Source organism: Glycine soja, chromosome 1 (assembly GCF_004193775.1).
Source record: "Glycine soja cultivar W05 chromosome 1, ASM419377v2, whole genome shotgun sequence".
Lineage (NCBI taxonomy): Eukaryota > Viridiplantae > Streptophyta > Magnoliopsida > Fabales > Fabaceae > Glycine > Glycine soja.
Window position 1 is genome coordinate 1330278 of NC_041002.1, and position 23571 is coordinate 1353848.

General features: G+C 32.6%; 2 protein-coding genes across 6 annotated transcripts; one reads left to right on the plus strand and one right to left on the minus strand.

Annotated features, from left to right (window-relative positions):
• Window positions 1-7924: 7924 nt before the first annotated feature.
• LOC114408341 (bZIP transcription factor 16-like) lies at window positions 7925-18211 on the minus strand. 5 transcript variants are annotated; one of them, XM_028371371.1, is made up of 13 exons: window positions 17808-18211; window positions 17228-17340; window positions 17078-17128; window positions 16907-16981; window positions 13903-13995; window positions 13760-13819; window positions 13466-13635; window positions 12438-12498; window positions 10989-11031; window positions 10567-10856; window positions 9167-9244; window positions 8955-9080; window positions 7925-8404 (listed from the first exon to the last, which is right to left on the minus strand). In XM_028371371.1, the coding sequence occupies exons 2-13, from the start codon at window positions 17300-17302 to the stop codon at window positions 8285-8287; spliced, it is 1242 nt and encodes a 413-aa protein (XP_028227172.1). In that variant the 5' UTR covers window positions 17303-17340; window positions 17808-18211; the 3' UTR covers window positions 7925-8284. The 5 variants fall into 5 exon arrangements, with proteins under 5 accessions (XP_028227172.1, XP_028227174.1, XP_028227166.1 ...); XM_028371373.1 differs by having other exon boundaries at window positions 13903-13992; window positions 17808-18208; XM_028371365.1 differs by having other exon boundaries at window positions 17078-17134; window positions 17808-18208.
• Window positions 18212-19927: 1716 nt separating this feature from the next.
• LOC114408364 lies at window positions 19928-23192 on the plus strand. Its single transcript, XM_028371388.1, has one exon. It carries the CDS (start codon window positions 20080-20082, stop codon window positions 21763-21765), a length of 1686 nt encoding a protein of 561 aa, XP_028227189.1. The 5' UTR covers window positions 19928-20079; the 3' UTR covers window positions 21766-23192.
• The last annotated feature ends 379 nt before the right edge of the window (window positions 23193-23571 follow it).

Sequence of the window (23571 nt, forward strand, 5' to 3'; positions counted from 1 at the left end):
ATTAGTATAGAAGTTAAATTCAAAAGATGAAAATGTTAAAAATTTATCATATTAGAACTATTCCTTAATGTAATGTTAATGATTTTTTTTTCTATTTATAATTATTTTAATTTACACATGTTTATACTGATATACTCTAACTTTGGTACTCAAATGAAAGAGTTTAATTTATCTATTTTTCTCTCAACTCCCTTTGCAGAGCTAAAATAGTAAATTACATTAAGAATAAAAATCTATAACAGGTTAAACAAATATCAACTTATCTCTAGCGATGACTTTATTTAGATACTATTTTCTAGTTTTATTAGAAAATAATGTTTTTCAACACTACCTCTAAAACTTATCATGCAAATGAGTGATTAAGTCATAAGCAATAATATTAAGTACAAGAAAAGATAATGCAATGATAATATTCATAAATAGATAGAAAGAAAAATTATAAGTTCATTGTCAAGTTTTCAACAAAGTGGGTTTAACACCTCTCATTGTCATGGAGGCTTTACAATTACAAGAGGGGAAATTTAGTAAAAGGAAGATAAGAAAGGGAATGGAGGAAATAAATGACCCCAATGCTTCCTTATCCTTCTTTAAACTTTTGTCTTCTATATATAAGAAATTGTATTCTTTTAAAAATTTTGTGTGTTTTTTTCTTCTTTCTTCTTTTCTTTTACAAGTGCATATTGGGTTAGTATTAAATGGGCTTCTCACGCTAAGTCCGCCTTTTCTGTGCTGAATTAGTTTATTTTTCTTAATTAGTCATATTTTTCTTAATTATTCTGTTTTTCTTAATTAGTCTTGTTTTCTTTAATTATCTTACTTTTTTGTTTTTATTTTACTTAAAAAGCATTATAAATTCGTTACTTTTAATATTCTCTGCACAAAAAATTAAATGATGTTAATTTAACTATTATTTACTCAAAAACAAAGAATTAGAAGAGAAAAATTATAAATTCCTATATAATTTAATCCCAAAATATACTTATAATGAGTGGTTATCATACCCATATTTTTTTTCTCTTTTTCTTTTTAGTATTAATTAGCACCTACCGTATGCATGAAATATATTTTTTTCAGAAGACTCCTGGAAAAAGAAAACAAAATTCAGAGAAGAAAGACAAAATGTGATGTCACTACTAAAATATAGGTTTTTTAAGACGCACCGTTTACAACGGTCATAAAGGAAACGTCGTAGATGGAGACGCAGTGACATTTTTGAAATTTTTCTAAATTTTACAACGTTTGTTAAGAGAATTGCTTTTAATAATGAGTAGAAGTAGGACAACGACGTTTATTTGAATAGCTTTTAACGACCGTCTTTGAATATGGTTTAAAAAATTTCGCAAAAGAACTACTAATTTCGTGTAGCTACTGACGTCAACACCGATGTTGAAATACTAACTTACAAAGACGTTCTTGGATTTCCACCGATGTAGAAAGCGCGATTTCAACATCGGGCACATCTTAACAAACGATGTTGAATGAACGTGTTCAACGTTATGCCTGAAAGCACCACCGATTTCGATCTGAAGCTTTCAACATCGGTCATTATGCTGACACCGATTTAAAATATTATGGTTTTCTACATCGGGCAGTTGACGAACGTTGTTGAAACGTTAGCCTATCAACGACGGTATATTCTACATCATCTATGCACCGTCTTTGAATGTGGATTTCCACCGATGTAGAATCCACACTTTCCACTAGTGTCACGTGTGAAATTTGTTTTTTTAATCAGCGGATTTTTGTTAAGTGGTCGCTATAGCACGTGTGGATGTTTTGTTTCTTCTATCACAGCGTATATATAGCAATCTTTGCATTTACTATTGATGTTTTGCTTAAAGAATTAATTAATGCAATAATGAGTATAATTCAATTTTTACAGCAATACAATAATTATGATATTACACAATACAATATTATATCAATGGTAGTGTTTTCGTACAATACTTTTTTTTGGATAAAATACATTTTTTTAGGTCTTATAATTTCTGGTTAAAAATGATGTTAATCAGGCTCTATTTTTTTATATAAAAAAAACGATTACTTTGGTACTTGTATATATGTTCTATAAAGTGAATTTTTTCCACACAAAAATACCTTGAGTTTTATAATGAAAAAAGAGGGAAGGGGGGGAGAGGGAATTCATCAATTATAGGATAAATGCGAGAATAAAACCCGTCATTTTTATAACATAGGAACTGAGCTGAGACCAATTTTGCCTTAAGTACATAAAACACAATTTACCCTTAGTTCTTTATTTTCAAATCGTATCTCTATCTTATCTTTATCCCATATTAATATTTTTTTACTTAAATAATTTTTTTTTATTTTTATAATATATGGTCATTTTTACTTAGCTTTCTCCTTTTTTTTTATTTTGATCTCCATTAAAAAAGTTATTTCATTTTGATTTTTCACATCAGAATTTTCTAACTATGTGATGTCATTGTTAACACAGATTGGAAAATAAGTCTGTTACCTAAATAATAAAGACTGAAATATAAAAAAAATATAAGAAAAACTTATATTAAAAAATTATTATTTTATAAAAGCTATAACGATATAAAATAATTTAAAATAAAAACAAAAACAAACAGAAAATTATTTAAACCTAATCTTCTTTATCCCAGTATAAATGAAAGTAGATTTATAAACTTAATATATATATATATATATATATATATATATATATATATATATATATAACAATATTTTATTTTATGAGAAGACGTTACATGTTAAGATTTTAAACTCACCTTATAATTATGTTTGTATCAAATAGTATCACTATGAAATAGTATTACTATGAACAATATTATTTATTATTTACTTATATTTATCTTTTTATCTTTCTTTTCATTTTTTTATTTTTTTCAATCAAATATATTTTTCATATATTTTTAGGCTTAATTATTGATTCGATCTCCAAATTATTTTAAATGGTTCAATTTAGTCCCCAAATTTTTAAAAATAAATCAATTTATTCTACAAATTTTTGAAAGTTCAATTAAGTCCTCAAATTATTAAAAGTGAATCAATTTGATATTCAAACCCTAAAAAATGAATCAATTTGATTATCAAATTTTTAAGAACTTGAGGACAAATTTGATAATAAAAAAATTTAGAGGCCAAATTCATTCATTTTAAATATATGATTCATTTTAAAGAACTTAAGAATTGATAACTCCGAAGTATAAGCTAATTTGATAATAAAAATATATTGAAAATATCTTTAAAAATATTTATTTAACAGTGTTATCTTTAGCTTAAATGATATGAATTGATATTTTTCTTATCTATGACTTGTAGATATGAAAATGAAGGATTAAAATAATAAAAAGATCTACAAGATATCAATAAAGAAGATTTTTTACATCAAGTACAAGTCCATTCCAGTAGCTATGCAGAGGGAGTCAAGCCAAGGAGGAGGAAGATGAAGTCTCATAACCCACATATTAGGTTTATCCCTTAGGGAAAATCCTATTTCGTTAATCATTCTCATTTTCTGATTATTAGTCATCTATCATCTTCTTTCATTAATCCCTGAAGTGTAAAATCTCTCATGATCATAAGAGGCTAAACCCCTTCTTTGTTGGGTACCCAGAGGCCAAAATGTTTGTGATATAATCCTTTGTCTAAATATCTAATTAATGTTATTTTGTTTCCATTATTCTTCTCTATGCTTATTTATTATTATAGTCTGATCACTCATATATATTTATTTTGCCCACATAATTTTGCATCTCTTATCTTAATGTAGTTGGTTATCCTATCTCATCAAAGAAATTTGGGAAAAATTATAAATAAACTAGGTACTTCGTGTGGGAAATCAAAGATAGAATAATTCAGGAGATCCATATGGAAACATGGATTTCATAAAATAGAGAAAATTAGTTACATTATTATATCATAAGTAGTTTTGGCCTATTAGGGCCCAACACATTATCAATGATTTATCTTTCTCTATCTTCATTTTATCTGTCTTTATCTTCTATTTTCTTTTATCTTTATCATCTCTTAATTTAAATATTTTATCTTTTCTATCTTTAATTTTTATCTTTAAATATTTATCTCTTCTTCTAAATCTTTATCTATTATTTTATTTCTTTTTATTACTTAATAATTGAATTTGCATCACTTAAGCACACCAAAATCTCTGTGGATTTGACACTCGGACTTCCACGTACTTTATTACTTGTGATAAAATTGGTACATTTGTCAATCGATCAACAACAATCAAATTCAATATTTTAAAAATTTAAGCATCAAATTAATAATTAAATAGTATATTTACTCATCTTTTTTTATTTTTACATATCTTATTTCTTTCTAGTCTACCCTACTCCACCAAACAAATTAAAGTTTATTTAAGTCCAAATTGATAGCCAGATAAGAATGCATAATAAGGCAGCACCTCATGCAATACTCACATGTGAATATGAACGGATGGTTTATTTATGTTTGCTGACTTTAACAACTACATGTTTGAAAATTAGACATAAAAATACTTTTAAGACAAAAATAATTTATTATAATATTAGAATTTTTATTTTTGTTTTTATTTTATTTTTATTCATTGAATTTATATATATATATATATATATATATATATATATATATATATATATAACATTATTAATTTCAATCCAAATACACTATGCTGGAGCCCGAAGCCATCTGTTATTCTGTTCACATTGAGCTATAAGCCTAGCTGCTGAAATATCTTTATAGATAAGCCACTTTAATTGATGCAGTTGGAACAATAAGTATAAAAGCTACTCCCGCTTCACCCTCATTATTATACCTTCGTTATTATCACACCTAACTGATGTACGTGGTACTATCCATGCTGCACCATATAAATTCAAATTTTATTTACCCTTATTATTATCATACCCAATTGATGTACTTTTTCTTGGTTACACACTTACACTTATTATTACAGAAAAAAAAAATCAAATTGCATCAATGGATGGATAGCATCAAATAATATATAATAATAACTTAATAAGGTTGAAGCATAGTCTCCTACCCAGCCAGTTTGTGATTCACACATTGTACAATAATTATATATTTTTTAAATATTAATTTAAGGTTATTTATACTAAATTTTGAAAAAATGTTATATGTTCAAAATTTTAAACAAATTTATAATTATATTTTTAAATATATTAAATTTTATTAAACTTTAAATTTTAAGTGTATAAGTTTACCAATTATAAAACTATTTAGATTTTTTTAATATAAACTGAATAATATAGATCAATTAATGATTTATTGGATCAATCATTAATCTAATAATAAAATATTCATAACCAAGTTAATAATCATTCCGAGTCTAGTCTGATAACATTACACCTAACTGATGTACGTGGTACTATACATGCTGCAGCGTATAAATTCAAAATTTATTCACCCTTATTATTGTCATACCTAATTGATGTACTTTTTCTTAGTTACACTCACAGGGGAAAAATAGACAATAAATAAAAGTGTATCAGGATGGATAGCATCAGCCCAAAGGAGACTATGCAATCCTACACGTTACTATTTTTATGGCAATCGAGCATCAGAGAATACTTTATGTACTAAACATGCCGTGGCGTATAATTCAATTTTTATAGAAATATTCATGTATTACATAAGTGAATTATGTTTTTAGTTTTAAGAATTGAGATAAATTTGCTTTGAAAAAAAACTGTTTAATTACTTGAATTTCAAAAAATATATTTGTAGTCTCTACTCCCTCAAATTATTTTCATTCTATAAACATATCTATTTTATTTTTATTCCAAATCCTAATAACTAACACTATTAAACGTATTAGTACCTTATCACAAAAAATATATATGTTAGTACGTAGTTTCTGTCATAAAAAAATTGTAGAAGAAATTATATTCTTACAAAAATTACTCACATTTTTTTCTCTTTTTTCTTAACTTACACAAATATTGATCTCCTAAGGTTTAAGAAAACTATACACACTTTTCTTTATTTTTAAAATATATCTAAATTTAATGTTATTATTGTTGGTATGAAGTTGATTTAGATGATTTTATGTGTTGAATCATTGATGGCTTGGTTGGGATCATTTCATTTAGTTTCTGACACCCATAACTATTCATTTGGCTTATGGGTTTGTTAAAACAAGGTTGGTTCAATATTTTTTTGTTGCTCACGATGATATTCATTTGGTTGATGGTATTCATTTAGCTTATAGGTTTACTAATATGACATCTTGATTGAGTTTTCTATAACTTTTTTTTATAATCAAAATTGTCTTATATTTGAAGGAGGAAGGCAAAGACATTTTTGAAGAAAAAAACACTTATTAAATGTCATGTACAATGCACATAACTTACTACTGGCAAATGTTTGAATAGACTAACTTGTGTAAAAAAAATACTTTTGACTTTAGTCACTTTAGACTTGACATTTGATGTATTAAAACTTTGATGTTTTGTTATTTGATAAGTATTAGTTTTGGGAACGTTTGATATTTTATTTACTGTTGAATGTTTAATATTAATTGAATGATTATATTTATATATTTTTTAATAGGTATCAGTCTTGTGTGTGTTTGATATTTTATTGAAAGTTGAATGTTTAATATTTAATTGAATGTTTATAATGATATTTATAATTTTTATGTATTTTTATCTCTACCTTAACTTAAAAACATGGAAGGAAAAGAAAAAAATTCCCACTATTTGACAATTGTATACTTTTTAAAAAATGAATTTTTAAAACTTTTTTATTAGATCATGGGCCGACCCATTTAACTACAAACTTCATGAGTCAAATGTGAACTAAAAAATTTAGTTCATTTAATTCACAAATCAAATTTATCTAGCTAAAAAACACAAGTTTCATGGTTGAACCTTAGATGGCCTAATTGGTCCATCTACACATCCTTATGGTTTGTATGGTTGGAAGGAAGAAAAATAAGAAAGGAAAGAAAAGTTTAAAATTTGAATTGCAAAATAAAAAATAGAATGAAAAATTTAAACTTTATTTTCTATGGGTCAACTTTCTTATTCCTCTTCTTCCATTTTCTCTCCAACCAAATAAAAAAATATTTTGTTATATATGTTTTCTTTTCTCTTTATTTTTTTTCCCTCATGTTTTCTCTTCTACCAAACATAAGTTTAGGCATTACTAGTGTTGTAATGTATTAGAAGGGATCTAAGTTTGGATTATCAATGTCATGTCAACATATATTTTAGACTATCACATTATCTATCATATCAATATTGTTATCACTTAAATTTAAGTTAGTGATTTTTGTTAAAAAATTGATGACAAACTGATTATGAACCAAAATTGTTAAATTTTAAAAACCTAAAAGACCAAATTTGCAATAAAGCAATAAAATTTTAAAATTACATTATTGTGAAACTATAGTGGTCAAAAGTAAATTTAAGCCTTTACATAAAGTAATTTAATTTTAATTTTCATAGTATACAAATTCATTATGTTAATCATTGTAGGTGTTATGTTAAATTTCTTCATATTTTAAAAAATTCTAAAAAAATATTATTGTTTTAAAAATTCCTTATATTTGGTATCCAAACATGTTAATTTATGTATTGTATTTTAAATGCACTTGAAGATTAAATTTCTCTAAAAATTCTCCATCCAAACACATTAAAAATCAATTTGACTTGACCTTACTCAAAATCCCATTGAAAACTAAATTATGTAATTTAAGATTTTGTGGCTATTTTGTAGAATATAATTATAATTATTTCGCGTATCCCAATTACCCAAATTTGATCAAGTATCTGATCACAAAAAATATGACTTAGTCTTGCGGCTGAAGTAAATCGGTTCAAGTTTTTTATCTGTCCAAACACAGACAGATTTTGGTAAACATGTATTGCAGAACTATCTAAAACGGCTACGTTTTAACTAGATAGAAAGCTTGTCAAAGCATCAGAGATTTTCTCTTCTTTATTTTCCTGATAAATCATTTGTACATGAAATGATATAATGGACAACACCGTTAACTATATTGCTTACTTAATGGGAACACTAACTTTGGAGCTGAAGATAAGGTATGACACAATTCACACACTACATAACAATCCAGGTTGTTTTGAATGAGTGGGAAAATAAAAGGCAAATTAGGAATGAAGGATCATATAACATTAAACAGATCTTAAGACTATAAATGATCAGCTTTAATACAATTTGAACTACAAGCTATCCGAAACAAGATCTTGCTCTTGCTATTTAAGTTAGATTATCTCTCTGAAAAGAGGCATGCAGTGGTTGGTTGGTGCTACTGACCGCCCGGCATGGCCTCTGTCTGCCCACTCTGTTGAGTGTCATTACCCACATGCTGATCATTCCTGCAAGACCTGTGATGATCATCATTCGCAGGTAGTTCCCCCAGTCTCTCCTGTAGAACAGACAGTGTGGTCAGTCTTCCCACAAATCTTCAGATATCAAGCAGGTTATTTAGTTATAACAGTCATATTAGTCCATCTAGGCATATATGTTTTTTGCTGAATCAACTTTCAAATGTGTAAGTTATCACTCTGAACCTATTCTTTGCTAGAAAGTTTGTGTCATACAGAAAACATGGTACTGGCAAGAGTGCTTATCAATTTGCAGAAGACACCAAAAACAACATATTCACAATGTTTGAAAAGTTACCTAAAACCTTGTATACAAAGAGGGGAGGGGGGACCCTCAAACCCCAAGAGTTCTTTCCTCTCTATTTTTGGAAATGATAAAAATGTTTTTTTTTTAAATAAATAAAGGGAGATAATTTGTGTACCCTAAAACTCTCAAATAAGGAGTAGAGAGTTCCTTAGTTCTCCTTTCTTTAGTTAGACATTTGAGCAAGAGGAAATAATGACCCCACCATCCCATCCCTCTTCATTTCTTTCCCTCGGTTTAAAAACTTCCAATTTCCAAAAAGTAGCAATATAAGATTCTAACATTACCTTGAGAGCTGAATTCTCGGAGACTAGCTGCTCATAATCACTCCTGATTCGATTTACTTCAGACCGGAGAGAAGCATTTTCTTCCTTCAAAGCCTCAGCACGCTGAGCTAACTCATCACACTCAGCCTTTAAGAAAAACTCAAACAGAAGTTAGATGTGACTTATGATCAACCAACCACAGAAGGAAATCACCATAGGGTACTCTCCATTACCTGCTTTCGCAACCTGGACCTACGAGCAGATTCCCTGTTAGACTGCTTCCGCCTTTGCCTTTTAAGCTCTCTTTCATCCTGAAAGTTAACCAGAAAAGAAAAATATAAAATAACATGTAAAGACAGTAATAAAGCAACAATAAAACTTTAAAATCAGATCTGAGACCAACATTAAGAGCAGTATTGCAAGTTCTTGGGATTTACTAGATATTTAATAATACCTCCAGTTCTTTATATAAGAAACAAATAATAAATTCATCAAGAACAATGAAAATAGTTAGGTTAGTTAATTTTAATTAATATCATAAATTTGAATTTCATTCCAAAAATAACCATAGAATTAAATGATTTTCAGTAGCGGTTGTGTTTAATGACAATACTTGTAATTCAAGGAATAATTTTTCCAACCAATGAGTGTGGTTTATACTGTTAACAGGTCCATTACTGCATCCACTTGCATGGGAAATGAGTGAGTGTCTTAATAGACTTCACGATAAATTAAGGATATAAAAGGAAATTAGCATTTAATATATCTAAAAATGAGTCTGTTTCTTATAATTAGTACAACAAAACCATGCTTTTAATAAGGCCACAATGACATAAACATAAGAAAATAACCTTTGGTCTTTGACTAGGTACGCCCACAGACATAACTATCAGACTAACCCTCGGGCTATGGGTGGTGGTTGGGAGAAAAAAAATCTTTGTGAGGCAAAGTTTCTACATACCAAAAGTCTAATAGTCTGCAGCAGATTAAACCCCAAATACCAATGTGTATAATCAAATGAATAAATTTACTTTACCAAAAGATATCTTAATGAGGAAATAACAAGAGGCATAAGGCATTTGCTTCATTCACTAACAGATTCTCCGTTTGAAATGTGATGAAAAAATTGCCAAACATAGAGCACAGTAAGTGTTGGTTATGAGCACAAGAGGATAGCTGACATAGAGGTTAGCTCAAATACATGTCAAGACTTAAAATTCAGTACTAACTTTGAATGACTATTATATATGTCACTCACTATAACAGCAAATGCTCTTATCAAGCTTAATGTTAATTACCGCATACAACCAGACAGTTACAAACTTCAATTTGTCCAACTATTTTTTCACCCTACAACTTAAGATGCTATTCTACTTCACAACTTCATCTCCTTTTAGTTCTGCAAATTGCGATCATTTCCAGAATGTAGTTTAAGTCCACAAACCTCTAGAATGCACTAAAAGTCTAAAAGCTATAAAACTTTCATTATATGTCACAGCCAGAGAACAATGTGTCATGAAGTTCACAATTAGGACATTACTTATATATATTCAAAAGGGTAAACCAGTTAATTTTTTTCTTCTATATATCAAGGTAACAGTCATCATATCATCAGTCTGCAGTAAAAAATAACCTGTAGCCAAAGTTGTGACTGAGCACTATCCCGAGATCCAACAGTAGCCATCCCTCCAGCAACTGCAGTAGATGGAACCTTTCTGCCAAGTGCAGGAATGTTGGATGAAGCTGGTGTACCCCAATAATCCATTCCTATATTTAAGTTTGTCGTGGGACCAGGAACAGCTCCAGGAGCACCACCTGCAGAGATAGGTATGATAGACATAGTTTGATTGACTACTGTATGAGGTGTATTTAGTCCCCCATTTTGAGCAGTATATGCTAAACTGCCATTTTGAGATGGTTCATCTGTAATTCAAATGATTCAATAGAAAAAAAGTACATTTCAGCTGAAGCATAGAAACATAATTGGTCAATATATGGAACTACACAAGAAAGTTAGAAAATATATTGAAACAAAAGAAAGTAAGCATTCCAAACCTTCAAAAGAATCCTGCCTGCCCCCAGATTTCAATTGAGAGTCCTATGAAAAAAAAAAAAACAGAAATAAATACACCTATCATAATAATAATTATCTAACACTTAAAGAGCAAAAGGCATGCATAATTTATTTAGGACATCATTCAAAAGATAGTTGAGTATCCCACAAATATGAGCAGCAGCCAGCATGAGCTATGTATCCCAGATCCATGTCATATTCTTAAACATAATAGACATTTATAAATTATGTATATCATTTATCTGACAGATAGACGTAAAAAAAAAACATTGAACATCCATTAGTACTTTACACTGTTTTGCAACAAAAACTTGTAAAAAGACTTGTAGTACTCTTGTTTTATAACAACAATGGCCTTATCCCTTTTAATAATTTCCGCCAATATCCTTCCTCGTCCCCGCTCTCCAACTCCGCCAAAGGTCTCATAGTCAGTCTCAAGCCTTAGTAAAGGAGGAGGATTGTGTAAAGCTCTCAAATAGCCAACGTAAAACTTATTGAAACCCCAAACACGGGAGCCCACAACGGATTATGTGTACTAATGCTAGGTATTACCCGGAAATAATGTGTTGTGTGACTCAAGTACATTGTTAAATGAGCTAGAGTTGCTGCGACAATGCCTGAATGTAGTATTAAAATAAATGAGCAAGGATCCTCACATTTTTTTCTGGATGGAAGTGAGTAAAGCAGCTAGTGTAAAAGTGCTTAATTAGGTTTGGTATCTAGAATAATGGTATTTTGACAGGTAAGTCTTTGGGTATTATTCACCACTTATATTTCATTTAAAAAAAAAAAACATAATTTCAAAACTTATTGACTGTTTTTGCCCCCATAAAATCATCTATATATTAGGTAAACAGCAGTTCTTATTCATTATAATAAGATTAAACGCTTAATTCAGGATAGCAATCGTACATGAATTATATTGATAGAAAGAGCTACACCATTGTATTCAATAACATGTTCTTTTCACCTTTTTTAACATATAGTATGTTCCTTAAAACTTTAGATGGACGTGTGACCAAGCAAGAAAGGACAAGATATAAGTCTATATAATGAGTAGATATAGGTGAGGCATCTGGAGGAAAATATGACAAATATTTTAAGGTGGTTTGGACACACGTAAAATGGTCACTGGAAGCACTAATGCAAAGAGTAGATCACTGTTTTTAGTCCTTGGAAAAGAGGTAGAGAGAGACCAAGATATTAGAGGAAATTGTTAAGAGGGATATCATAGTGAATAATATCCCTGAAAATTTGCTCTTTAACCAAGTCCAATGAGATTGAACGATCCATGTAGCCAACCTCACCTAGTGGGATAAGGCTTTTGTTGTCATTGTATACTCCTTAAAACTTACAATTACTGCAAAATAAGTATTAATGGATACATATTGACAACACAGTAGAAAACTGAGGACTGTCCCTGAACTTACATTTTGAGAATTGGCATCACTGCCTTCACTAGTACCTTCGCCTTCACTTGCACTCTCACCACTACAAATCCAAGATTTCCCAATCAGCATAAGTCGCCAGTATGCAATTGCAAATGGAAAGCAAATATACTCAACAGGCTTAGAAAAAGAAACCATTGTCAAACCTAATATTATATTTACAATTATTGACAGGAAAGTACAAGCACAGATAAATAAATAAAAAATATCTATATCAAGTAACTGTGTAGAGATCCCCAGGCAATCTAAAATAAGTATTAATAGCAATTTCTGTAATCTAAAAGATAATATGTACCGAATAGAAGCCCAACAAAATTCTAAAAGAAAGCTTACATACTGTATTAAAAAACTGCAATAAATCAGACTAAAAGATTAAAAGGACACCAATGAAGGAAACATCAACTTCAGGAAGTGACTAGTGTTTTTATTCCCAACTAGATAGTACATGGTATTCAGAATCCTAAGTCATTTATATTTTATCATTGTGGTTCAGATAATGATAGGCTCTGAAGGCTGCAACAAAATCACACATCAAAGTGAACTTTAAGGACTTGCTTTGTTTGAATAAAGTCAAACAATTTTCTAGCTTTATTTCCATGATCTGGAATACCAAAAAGCAAGACCAAAGATTTTATAATTAAAATGAAGTTCATTCTTTTAACACTAGAGAAATGGATGCAAATGATAACCAATTATCAAATTCATATTCATTCCTCCAGTTCTGAATTAAATGATTAAAATGAGTTCTATTTGGTGCATAATCCAGTCCTCCAAATATGTATTAGTTATATTATTCCCCTAGCTATAGAAACAGTAACTGATGATGATGATTGGTAACATATCATAGCAAAATACTATGCCATGTAAAAAGAGTGGATGCATAGAATCAACAGTTTAGCAATTGGCAGGACATTTGGAAGCAAAGTGTGTCTTTCTTTGGCCAAGCTGGATTGCTTTGATTCAGATAAGAGGGTACATATTTCAAGGAGATTGATCAACACAACACGTACCTCTTCGAATGAATTCCATTAGCAGATGTCCCTGGTGTTTTACCATGTTCATTATTTTTCCCTGTGATCATATTCAAACTACCCAAACTTCCTTTTGATCTTTTGATTGGCAATTTTTCCTTCACCTCAGGAGGTTTACCATCAGCTTCCATGCTGCCAGGAGTGTTTCCCTGCATGAAAACTAATAGATTATTTTTCCTTACTCGGATAAGAACAAGTTTTGCACAGAAGAGGGAAAAGACAGACAAAGACAAGGTGAGAATGAGCACAAAAAAACAAAAGGGGAAAACTCACTGATGCCTCAGCAATGCCATTTGGAGAAGGCATGGCAAAAGGACTAAAAGGATAAGATCCCTGTATAAATTTGAGGCAACAGTAGTTGATGAGCTAATGATTCAGCATGATAACTTCAAGAAAGTATAGTTTACAAAAAATACCGGAGGCATGGATGGATGAGCATAAATGCCACCAGGGGGATACATTGCAACATAGGGATGTGGTGGAGTACCATAGGGAGGCATAAATTGCTGCTGATAAAAATTTCATTAATGAACCAAAGGAGGAATGAGACAGACTTTAAATGAGATATTTCATATTGTTAGTGTAGTATAGACTAGTTGTAGTTGTAGTCTTGTAGATGCAGTAGAGAACAATAGAAAGAATAAAGAATGACAAGCAAAGAAGACCATTCAACATTCAAGGACCAAAATCTATAGAATTCATCTCTAGAGGTAAAAATAGTTCGTGTCAACTCCTGATTAGGAAATTCAAGCCATTTAATTTCCTGATACAACAAAACTTTAACAAAATAATTACACCTAAGACATGCAAGGAACTAGAATCCTCATTAATCACAATATATGCATATTGGTGAAGCAAGTATTTCCCTAACAATAAGTAAATCTCAAATTACTATAAATTAACCAAACAATGATTTTACATGCTACCAACCACCACTACCATTGCTCTGAACTATGGTCCCATCTGAATAACTATCACCATCACCAAAGGCTACTAATACATTCATCATCATCCACCACACCGCTAACCAGCCCAGCATCACCAGTGCCATTACCAGAGTACAATTGATATGCCACAACCATCAGTTCGGGCTCCCATCACCACCATTGTCATTGCCTAACTATTTAAGTTTCCATTTTTACCCTTCCCACCAACATGGTAGCACTAATGAGATGATGAAATTACTAAAGTTGAAACAGTTTCATAATCACTTTCTCTCTGATCAGACATTCAATACACACAGCAGACAATCCTGAAAAACTCAAAACACTATCAATTTGCGAAAAGGATTATTCACAACTCCTAATTTCCTGCAATCAAGTGATCAACATAGTAATACAAGGGGTTTAGTAATGCTTGTTTATATACAACAACAAAAAATGGTAAACAGGGGATTCAACTTCACTGGCCAACAAATAAAAATGTACGAAATCCTTCTCCTTCATGAATATGATCAGGCTCAAACACTAACACACATTTGCTAGCTCCTAGCCGCAATCAAATAATGAAGTAAGTTTCTTTCTACTAATGTTCTTCCATAGTTCTGCTTACTGATGGTTGGTTTGTTAGAATATCTAGAAAATATCTCATAACACTATTGTATCTTACAGTATTTTAGAGTTTCTTAGATCATCTTTTAGGAGTGGTTTCTGTATTTCATTATATTTCAAGATTTGTTTCCTTATTTAATTAATTAAAATCAGGAATCTAGTATTAGTTTAAAATTTAAATATGGATTGTGGCTTTGTATTTTGTATTTAAATCAAAACCATATGAATTTCAAATTATTCACAGGCAGATTCTCCCTTCCTCCTAACCTACCTAAAACCCTATAATTTCAACATGGTATCAAAGTGGTGCCAGTGCCATCCTCCATGACCTGGCCCATCACTGTTATGCTGATTTTCATTGACTTTTTTTGTCATCCCCCTATACCATGTGTTTTTGCAATTGCAACAACCTTTCTCTCGTGCAGTCATACTCATGGTTATCAATGGCTGCAGGCCCTCCAATGTTCTGCAGCTGAGAGCTGACTAGCCACTGGTGCAGCGCTGCCATAAAACCTGCTCAATGCCCACACACCACCTAAATATCACTGCTCCAGTACCCATGCCCCTATTTCCTCCGGCCACCGTTCTTGCTTGATCCACGGTTGCTTGACCTGTGATCTCCTGTCTTCAGATCTGGTCTAGCCTTGTTCAACCACTCACCCTTTCTCTAGAATTAATCTTTGTTTTGCAGTTAATCTCATATTTAGATGTCCTTTATTTTAGTGAATGGGAAAGCATGAAGCAATATTCCCACCACTTTTGTCATTGTGTGCCTCACTGCACCATCTCTAGCCTGGCCTGGCCCCTATCATCACATTTGTTTTCCACCTCGACATGGTTGTTTACCTCTCTTTGGATCCACTCAGTTGTGTTTGACAAAACAATTTGGTGTGTTTTTCCTGCCTTCATCAAGAGTGAGCTGTTTTCCGTTGGCTTGGCTTGATTATTGGTATTCTTTGCAATGGTTATCTTCGATTTGGGCTGTTTGACTCCTTTTGGATGTTTATTTTTCTGACAGTGACTTTTCTACCAATTGATGACTTCTTTTTCTGCTAATGACCATTTCAACAGTGACTTCTCTACTGGATGGTGATTTTATTCTCATCATTCTTCAGGTGATTGGACTTGGTTCTGACTCACTCCAGCTCCAAATATAATTCACAATCACAGGTCATATTTCCAAGTTTTTTGGGTCTCCAAAGTTTTTATGTTATAGAAGTTTAAGTTCTTGCAGAGTATAACTGATTGCTGGCAAATTTCTTCTAATGATCACCCCGACAAAAACTCTTCTTCCTAGGTCATGCAACACTCCAGCCAGCTTTTCAACCTGAGCATCCCTCCAGTCATCTTCCTAAGTTATCCCTCCTGTTCATTTGTATCAAGCTTAAAGCTTCATAAGATTTAGCTAGAGGGAGTGTGCTAGAATATCTCAAAAACATCTCAATATCATTATTGTATGAACTATGGAATAATTTAAAACAACATCTTAGGATTTATTTTCATACTTCATTATATTTCATGGTTTGTTTTCCTAATTAGAATTATGAATCTAGTGTCAGCATAAATAAAGGTTATGGCTTTGTATTTTGTATCAAATCAACACCAATTCATGTTATTCATTAGCTTATTCTCTCTCTTCCTCCTACCATCTAAAACCATGTAACTTAAATATTTGTAATAAATAGGCTAATAGCTTGAAAAGAAGAAAAAATTAATATCTAAATTATTTTCCATTTGGCCACAGCTCAAGTATAGACAGTACTTTGGTCCAGTTAGGTCTTACATTTAACTGAGCAATAGCACAAGGTTAATTTCACATTAACACTACCATGCACATGGGATTGCCTTTTATAATGTAAGTGACAATTACCTGGACACCCCACATATAAGGGTGAGCCTGGGGATTTGATGCCAAGAAACCATGTGGAGGTATAGGAGAATATGCCTACAAAATAAGGGAGCTGGGTGAACCAAAATCCAATCTTGACAATAACGAAAACGATAAGCCATTAATGCCAACAAAGACTGTTTCAATAAAAACCTGAAAGCCAGGCCACTCAGGATTAATTGTTCCAGTGCTGGTGGTCGAAGACTGCTCCTGGGAAAGAAAAAACAAATGCTTTTGGCATCACACAAAAACTACCGACCATTAACCATCAATACAGATAGAAGAAAAGAAAAACAGTTAGACCTGTGACGTAGGTGGTGGTGGCGGCGTCTTTGACTCCTTCTCTTTTGGAGTTTTATCCATCTCACTGCTGCCCATACTTATATCAGTATCTTCAAAATATACATTAAACCACCCTGCACCAAACATAACTTACATTACAAGACAGCCTAAAAGACAGCATTCTCTTCAAAACTTACAACCAAATTCCATCACCGTAAAGTCAAGCATGTTAGACAAAACACTATAATCACATGCTTTTGTGTTGAATTAATCTACAAAGCTACAATCATTAATGTATCAGTTGTACCAACAGGAACCAACCAATACATTGCACCTTGTTCCCTCCCAATCATCCCAAAATCCAACTTTTGATGTTGCCCTATGTTATCTCCAAACCTAAGATGGTACAAGTTCTCTTCACCTCTATAATAACACTACGACATTAATCTCTACCACAATTGACAAAGCCACAATAATCAGAGCTCGAGAAACCAAGATGAAAACCAAGGATGCAAAGTGAAATTAATATATCTCAACAAGCGAAAAATATGAATAATTCAACTTAATAAATAGAAAATAGAGCTGAGAAATCTCAAATTACCACTCAGAGAGAAACTGTGGATCCTCCAAAGCTGGAGCAGAAGCAAAAACAAAACCTGATCTGCCGAGGATGACAAAAAACAAACAAAAGGAAGCGACAGCTAAATGCTCAGAAAAAAATGGGAAGAAAATTAGATTTTGTGGGTAGCACGATGGTTAATCGGGGAATTTTATTTAGGAAATATAACGGAAAAAAATTATCTAGAATTTATTTAGGAATGGATGAGAAGGGAACAAAGAATGAGAGGCAGATCAAAACTTAGGGTTTGTTTGGTTAAGGTTAATGTTTGTTTGTTTGGCTTTGGGTGTTGACGGAGAGGAACCCATGAATCGTCGTACGGTGTCGCTGTCCAGTGAGATTTTCCTTCCCATTTTGCACAGTTTGTGAAATCCCCATTTACTCCCTATGCCCACAGATTTCCTTTTTCCTTTTTTGGTTAATGTTTTTCGTGTTTTATTTCATTATTACTGCCTCATCTTCTAGCCATAAATATATATATATATTTTTTTAATGACTTGATTGTTTATTAAATAGATGGATACAACGCAAGTACAAAGTACAGCTGATTAAAAGTTAATTTAATTACTAAGTCAATATCAAGCAGGACCTTGTTTATTTATATAATAACAAAGTTATTATTAAATATGTTGCATAAAGTTTTTAATTTTTTACATTTAAGAAAAATATTAAAATTTCATTTATCTTATATGCATATAAAAATTAGAATAATTATCTTCATAAGAGTATTTATAGGAGTCATTTTTTAACAAAGTAGAAAATTTCTTCATGAGTGTTTTAAATTATTATTTTTAATCATCGTAATCTTTATTTTTAAATTCAATACTCAATATCTTTTAAAATAATTTTTTTGCTTAAGTTTAAAATAAAATATTAGTTAGTAATTAAAAATAATTCATATCAAAATTATTTATCATAAATTTAAAATATAATCATATGCTAAAAAACATTTATTTATTACCAATTTAAATTATACTCTTTAAAATGAATTATTTTTTAGTAAGTTTAAAACAAAGTAATAGTTAGGAATTAAAAATAATCTTATATCAAAATTTTTTACCATAAATTTAAAATATAATTTATGAATTTCAAGCATACTATTATTTATATATTCAAAAGTTTTTTTTTTCTCTTTTTACTAGAGACGACAATAATAATTGGCATTTACTATTTTCTCTCGCCATAATTACTAGTACACTTCCCTTTTATTTCTTTTCCCAAAAATATCCGAGAAAATACACTCCCCTTTGTGCACACACACAACTACGTTTTGCATTTCAGAAATTCCTCCCAATCCACATCTCAGAACTGTCTTCAGTAACATTCCACAATGTGCTTTACATATTATGATAAAATCCTTCTTCCTCAAATCAAGTATCTAGGCCCAACTATACTTGTCCCAAATCAAGAAAAAACCATTAAACCCACACACCCACATGACACAGTTTGCTTCCAGAAAAAGTCCAACAATAGTGCAAAAATTGGTCCTGTTTCCTACACAGTTTGCTTAAGGTCAAACAAATGCACTAACTTTGCTTTTTTATGAGTGGCAAAAGAAGAAAAGAGAAAGTGAAAGGTGAAGAGCAATTCAAAATTTTGTACCTCACTCTTCCTCCTTAGTCAACGTGAGAAAGTTGAGAAGAAGAATGCTCTAACAATTTTAAATCAAACCACAACACTTAAGAAGAGAGTATGAATCTCATAACCTAAAGTTAAAAAAATAAAATAAAAGAGTATTCTTGGCAAAATTTCCATCCCCCATCAATCTTTCAAGACTCAAGCCTTTACCACCTACCCAAGCCTCACTGTCCCCTTTCCCATCATGTGTTGCATTAGTTGTGGATAAGTCTTTTTTTTCATTAGAGAAAAGTTATTGGAAAAAGAGTTTGCCAAAAATAAGAACTTGGGGCACAATAAGCAATTGTTGGTACAAAAAGAAGGGGGAGGTTGAAGTCTGAACGAGAGAGAGAGAGGATGTAAAGTTTCGAAATATTGATTCTAGAAGAAGAAAACTTAAGGGGAGTGTATTTTGTAGGATATTTTTAGAAAATAAAATTAAAAGGGAAGTGTATTAGCAAGGAGGGGGTGGAAATAATAAATGCCTATTAATTAGGCCCGTTCAGTCCCGTCACACAAACCCCATTATTTTTGTGGGCCTCAGCCCATAACGCCCATAACCCATTTCCCCCAAATTCTCATTTCCACTACTCCCTGCAATTCACTTCACTTCCATTCTTCAAAATACCAAATTCCAATGGCAGAAGCAGAATCCGAAGCGCTGCGCCTCAAGGCCATGGCGGAGTCCAAGTTCAAAGCCTCCAACAACGCCAAATCCGCTCTCAAGTACGCCAACCGCGCCCACCGCCTCTGCCCGCACCTCGCCGGCGTGCCGGAGACCGTCGCTGCCCTCTCCGTCCTCGCCGCGCCGGACTGGTACCGCGCCCTCGGCGCCGAGCCCTTCGCGAGCAGCAGCGTCATCCGGAGGCAGTACAAGAAGCTCGCGCTGCTCCTCCATCCCGACAAGAACCCCCACGTGGCCTCCGAGGATGCCTTCAAGCTCCTCGGCGAGGCCTTCCGCTTTCTCTCCGACAGAAACCGCCGCCGCGAGTACGACGCCGAGCTTCGACTTAAAATCGAGGCGGCGGAGAGTGAGAGCGAGACATTCTGGACTGCTTGCTCCACTTGCAGGCTCCTGCACCAGTTTGAGAGGAGGTACTTGGGGCAGGAATTGGTGTGTCCGAGTTGTGAGAAGGGTTTTAGGGCTGTGGAAGCGGTTCAGAGTGATGATGATGGGGATGTTAGGGTTAGGAGTAGGAGGTTAAAGTTGAAAGAGATGGAGAAGAGGGAAATTGGGGTGGAAGGGAAAGTGGGGAATGCGAAGGAAGGGAGATTGGGGAAGAGAATGTGTTCGGTTGGGGAGGTTTTGGAGAGGGCTAAACCTAGTAATAGTAAGAGGGTTAAAAAAAATGGGGAGGAAATGATGACATTGGCTGAATTCCAGAGTCAAGTGAAGAGAAAATTGCAGGGGGAAAAGTTGAAGGCAAAAGGAAATGAAAAGGAAAAGGAGAAGGAGGATGGAATTGAGAAGAGGAGAAACCGGGCGGAGAGGCGGCAGGGATTGAGAAATAATGGAGGTTTAGAGGTTGGGGAGGTGAGGGGTTTGAAGAAGAGTGTGAAGCCTGCGATTGAGGAGAAGAGGAAGGGGTTGAGAATTGAGAAGCATAGGGGGGGTTCTAGTGGAGGGGATTTGGAGGATATGGCAGTGGTGGATTCGGATTTTTATGATTTTGACAAAGATAGAGTGGAGAAAAGCTTTAAGAAAGGCCAAGTATGGGCGGTGTATGAAGATGAGGATGGAATGCCGAGGAATTATGCCTTGATTGATGAAACTGTCTCGGTGAATCCCTTTGGAGTGAGGATAAGTTGGTTGGATGTACAGAACAGTGGGGATGGGAGGATAGTTAGTAGGGAGAAAATTGGGTTTCATATACCTTGTGGGAGATTTAAGGCTACCAGGAAGGCTTCTGTAAATTCGGTGAATATCTTTTCTCATGTTGTGGATTGTGACAGGGCAGCGCGCGAGCTTTACAAAATTTACCCCAAGAAGGGATCGGTATGGGCGCTTTATGGGGAGGGAAGTATTGATGTGGATGAGGGCAAGGGATGCTATGACATTGTCGTGTTTTTGACGAGTTACAATGAGGTGAATGGTCTGAGTATGGCGCATCTTGAGAAGGTTGATGGTTACAAGACAGTATTCAAGAGACAGGAGAAGGGGAGTGGTGCTATTAGATTTCTTGGGAAGGATGACATGTGGTTAGTTTCACATCAGATTCCTGCACGGAAGCTTCTTTGTGATGAAACTCCTGAACTGTTGAAAGATTGTTGGGAACTTGATCCTGCTTCACTTCCTTCAGATTTACTTACTATTGGTGGATAGATAATTGAGGTTACGTAATCTTTTTGGTGATAGACTGAATTTTGAAAGACTATTTGGAATTTGATGGTTGATGACTTCGTATATACTTACTATTGGGTGGCTTAAATTGATGACTTTGGAAACTTGTTATTAGGAAACCTGACTGCTTTGTAAAGCTTAAATTTGTTAAATCTGTAGATTAAAGAGATATACATGAATTACTCTTATATTCTGCTGGATTAAACTGTTCATCAACACTATAAACTAGTTACTATCGCTAAATCATGCTGATGCTTTATTCAGTCTCCACTGGTTGGGAGAAAGTGTTAAAAATGTATGCACTTATTATTACCTGTGAAAGAAGTCCTGTGTGGACAATATGACAGACTGATAACATTTTAGTTCTCTGCAGTTCTCTTCAAGAAACATTTTCACTAAAACAGAATCTGATTCTGTGAACAAAATTCTGTTCTATGGTCCAACTTCTTGTTGATAGATCAGTCAATCAAATATATATATAAGTGGACTCAGTGGTTGCTCATTTGCTCCAACTGATTGACTTGTAGCCTAAATGTAATCTTCCTTTTTTATGGTTTCATTATGCCTTCTTTATGACATTTTATCATTTGTAGTTAATCTAAACTCATCTTCTTTTGTCTCTATCATCAGTGAGATGCCAAAAGCTTTAAAAAGGAGGTGGGAACATGTGCATTTTAATTATAGTTTAGAAACTTTATTGTATCAAATTGTATTCAAATCATGGTTGAGCGAGCTTTTTTAAATGCTCTATATGATAATACACATAAGGGTCCATGATCCATCTAGTCGCTTCAGTTTTATGGTCTGTTTCTTCTTTGAGACACAACTGTAGTTCTTTATTTACAATTGCCATCTTCTAGCTCCCTGGCTTTGAGGAAGGAATGCTCAATATGAGCTTCTTGAATTTCTTTCTTTCACCACTATACTGAGTGCTTTGTAAATGATTATCTTGGAAAATTAAAAAAAGGATTAGCTGAAAGATTCTTTTTGATATATGGCTTTTTTTTATTGAAAGCCTTTTAGGTTCACTTGAGTTACATTACAGTAGCTTAAAATGATTTATTTCTATATAACCATTTTACAGATTTGTTAATTGCAAAATTCTAGGTTTTTCCCCATACTTCAGAGGCAAAATTTGCAATGGCTGTTGTGTGGACAATGTATTTCAGTTAATATATCTTTCCAGTTTGAGGCACAAATTCTTGAGCCTAATTTACTTGAACTACAATCCTCTTAATTGTGGTAAGTTGAGTTATGACTTGATATTGCTTAAGGAATTAGATAGTCTAGGACTCAAGGGTAAACCATTGGTCTTTGTTCTAATCTCCGTTTGGTCACTCTTTTACATTTCCTAAATGATTGCTGTATTTGGTTTTCACACACAATCAAATTATATTACCTTTTTATTACCTGCGTATATTGCATATTTACTTGTAGGCGTTACATACCTGGGATGGCTACAAATTCATACTTCAATTTGGTATTACCAAATCTAATTAAATGTTTATGGCTCCTTAGCTTGCCACAAGGGAATGTTGCTTAATTTTTAATCTGTGTATTCTGGGTTCTCAAAGTCAACACAACAGTTCTTAAAAAAATTGTTGTGTCTGCTTACACTTATAGTGAGTACTCTGGCTTTTATTCTATGCACGGTATTTATAACTAATGTTTCATCTTGAGCTTTACTCTGGTTTTGTTAATGGAAAAAGATGTCCAACTAGCTGAAAATAAGTACCATCAGAATTCTTTGTACAGCAATGTCAATTTTGACACTGAAGGGGTCCGGTA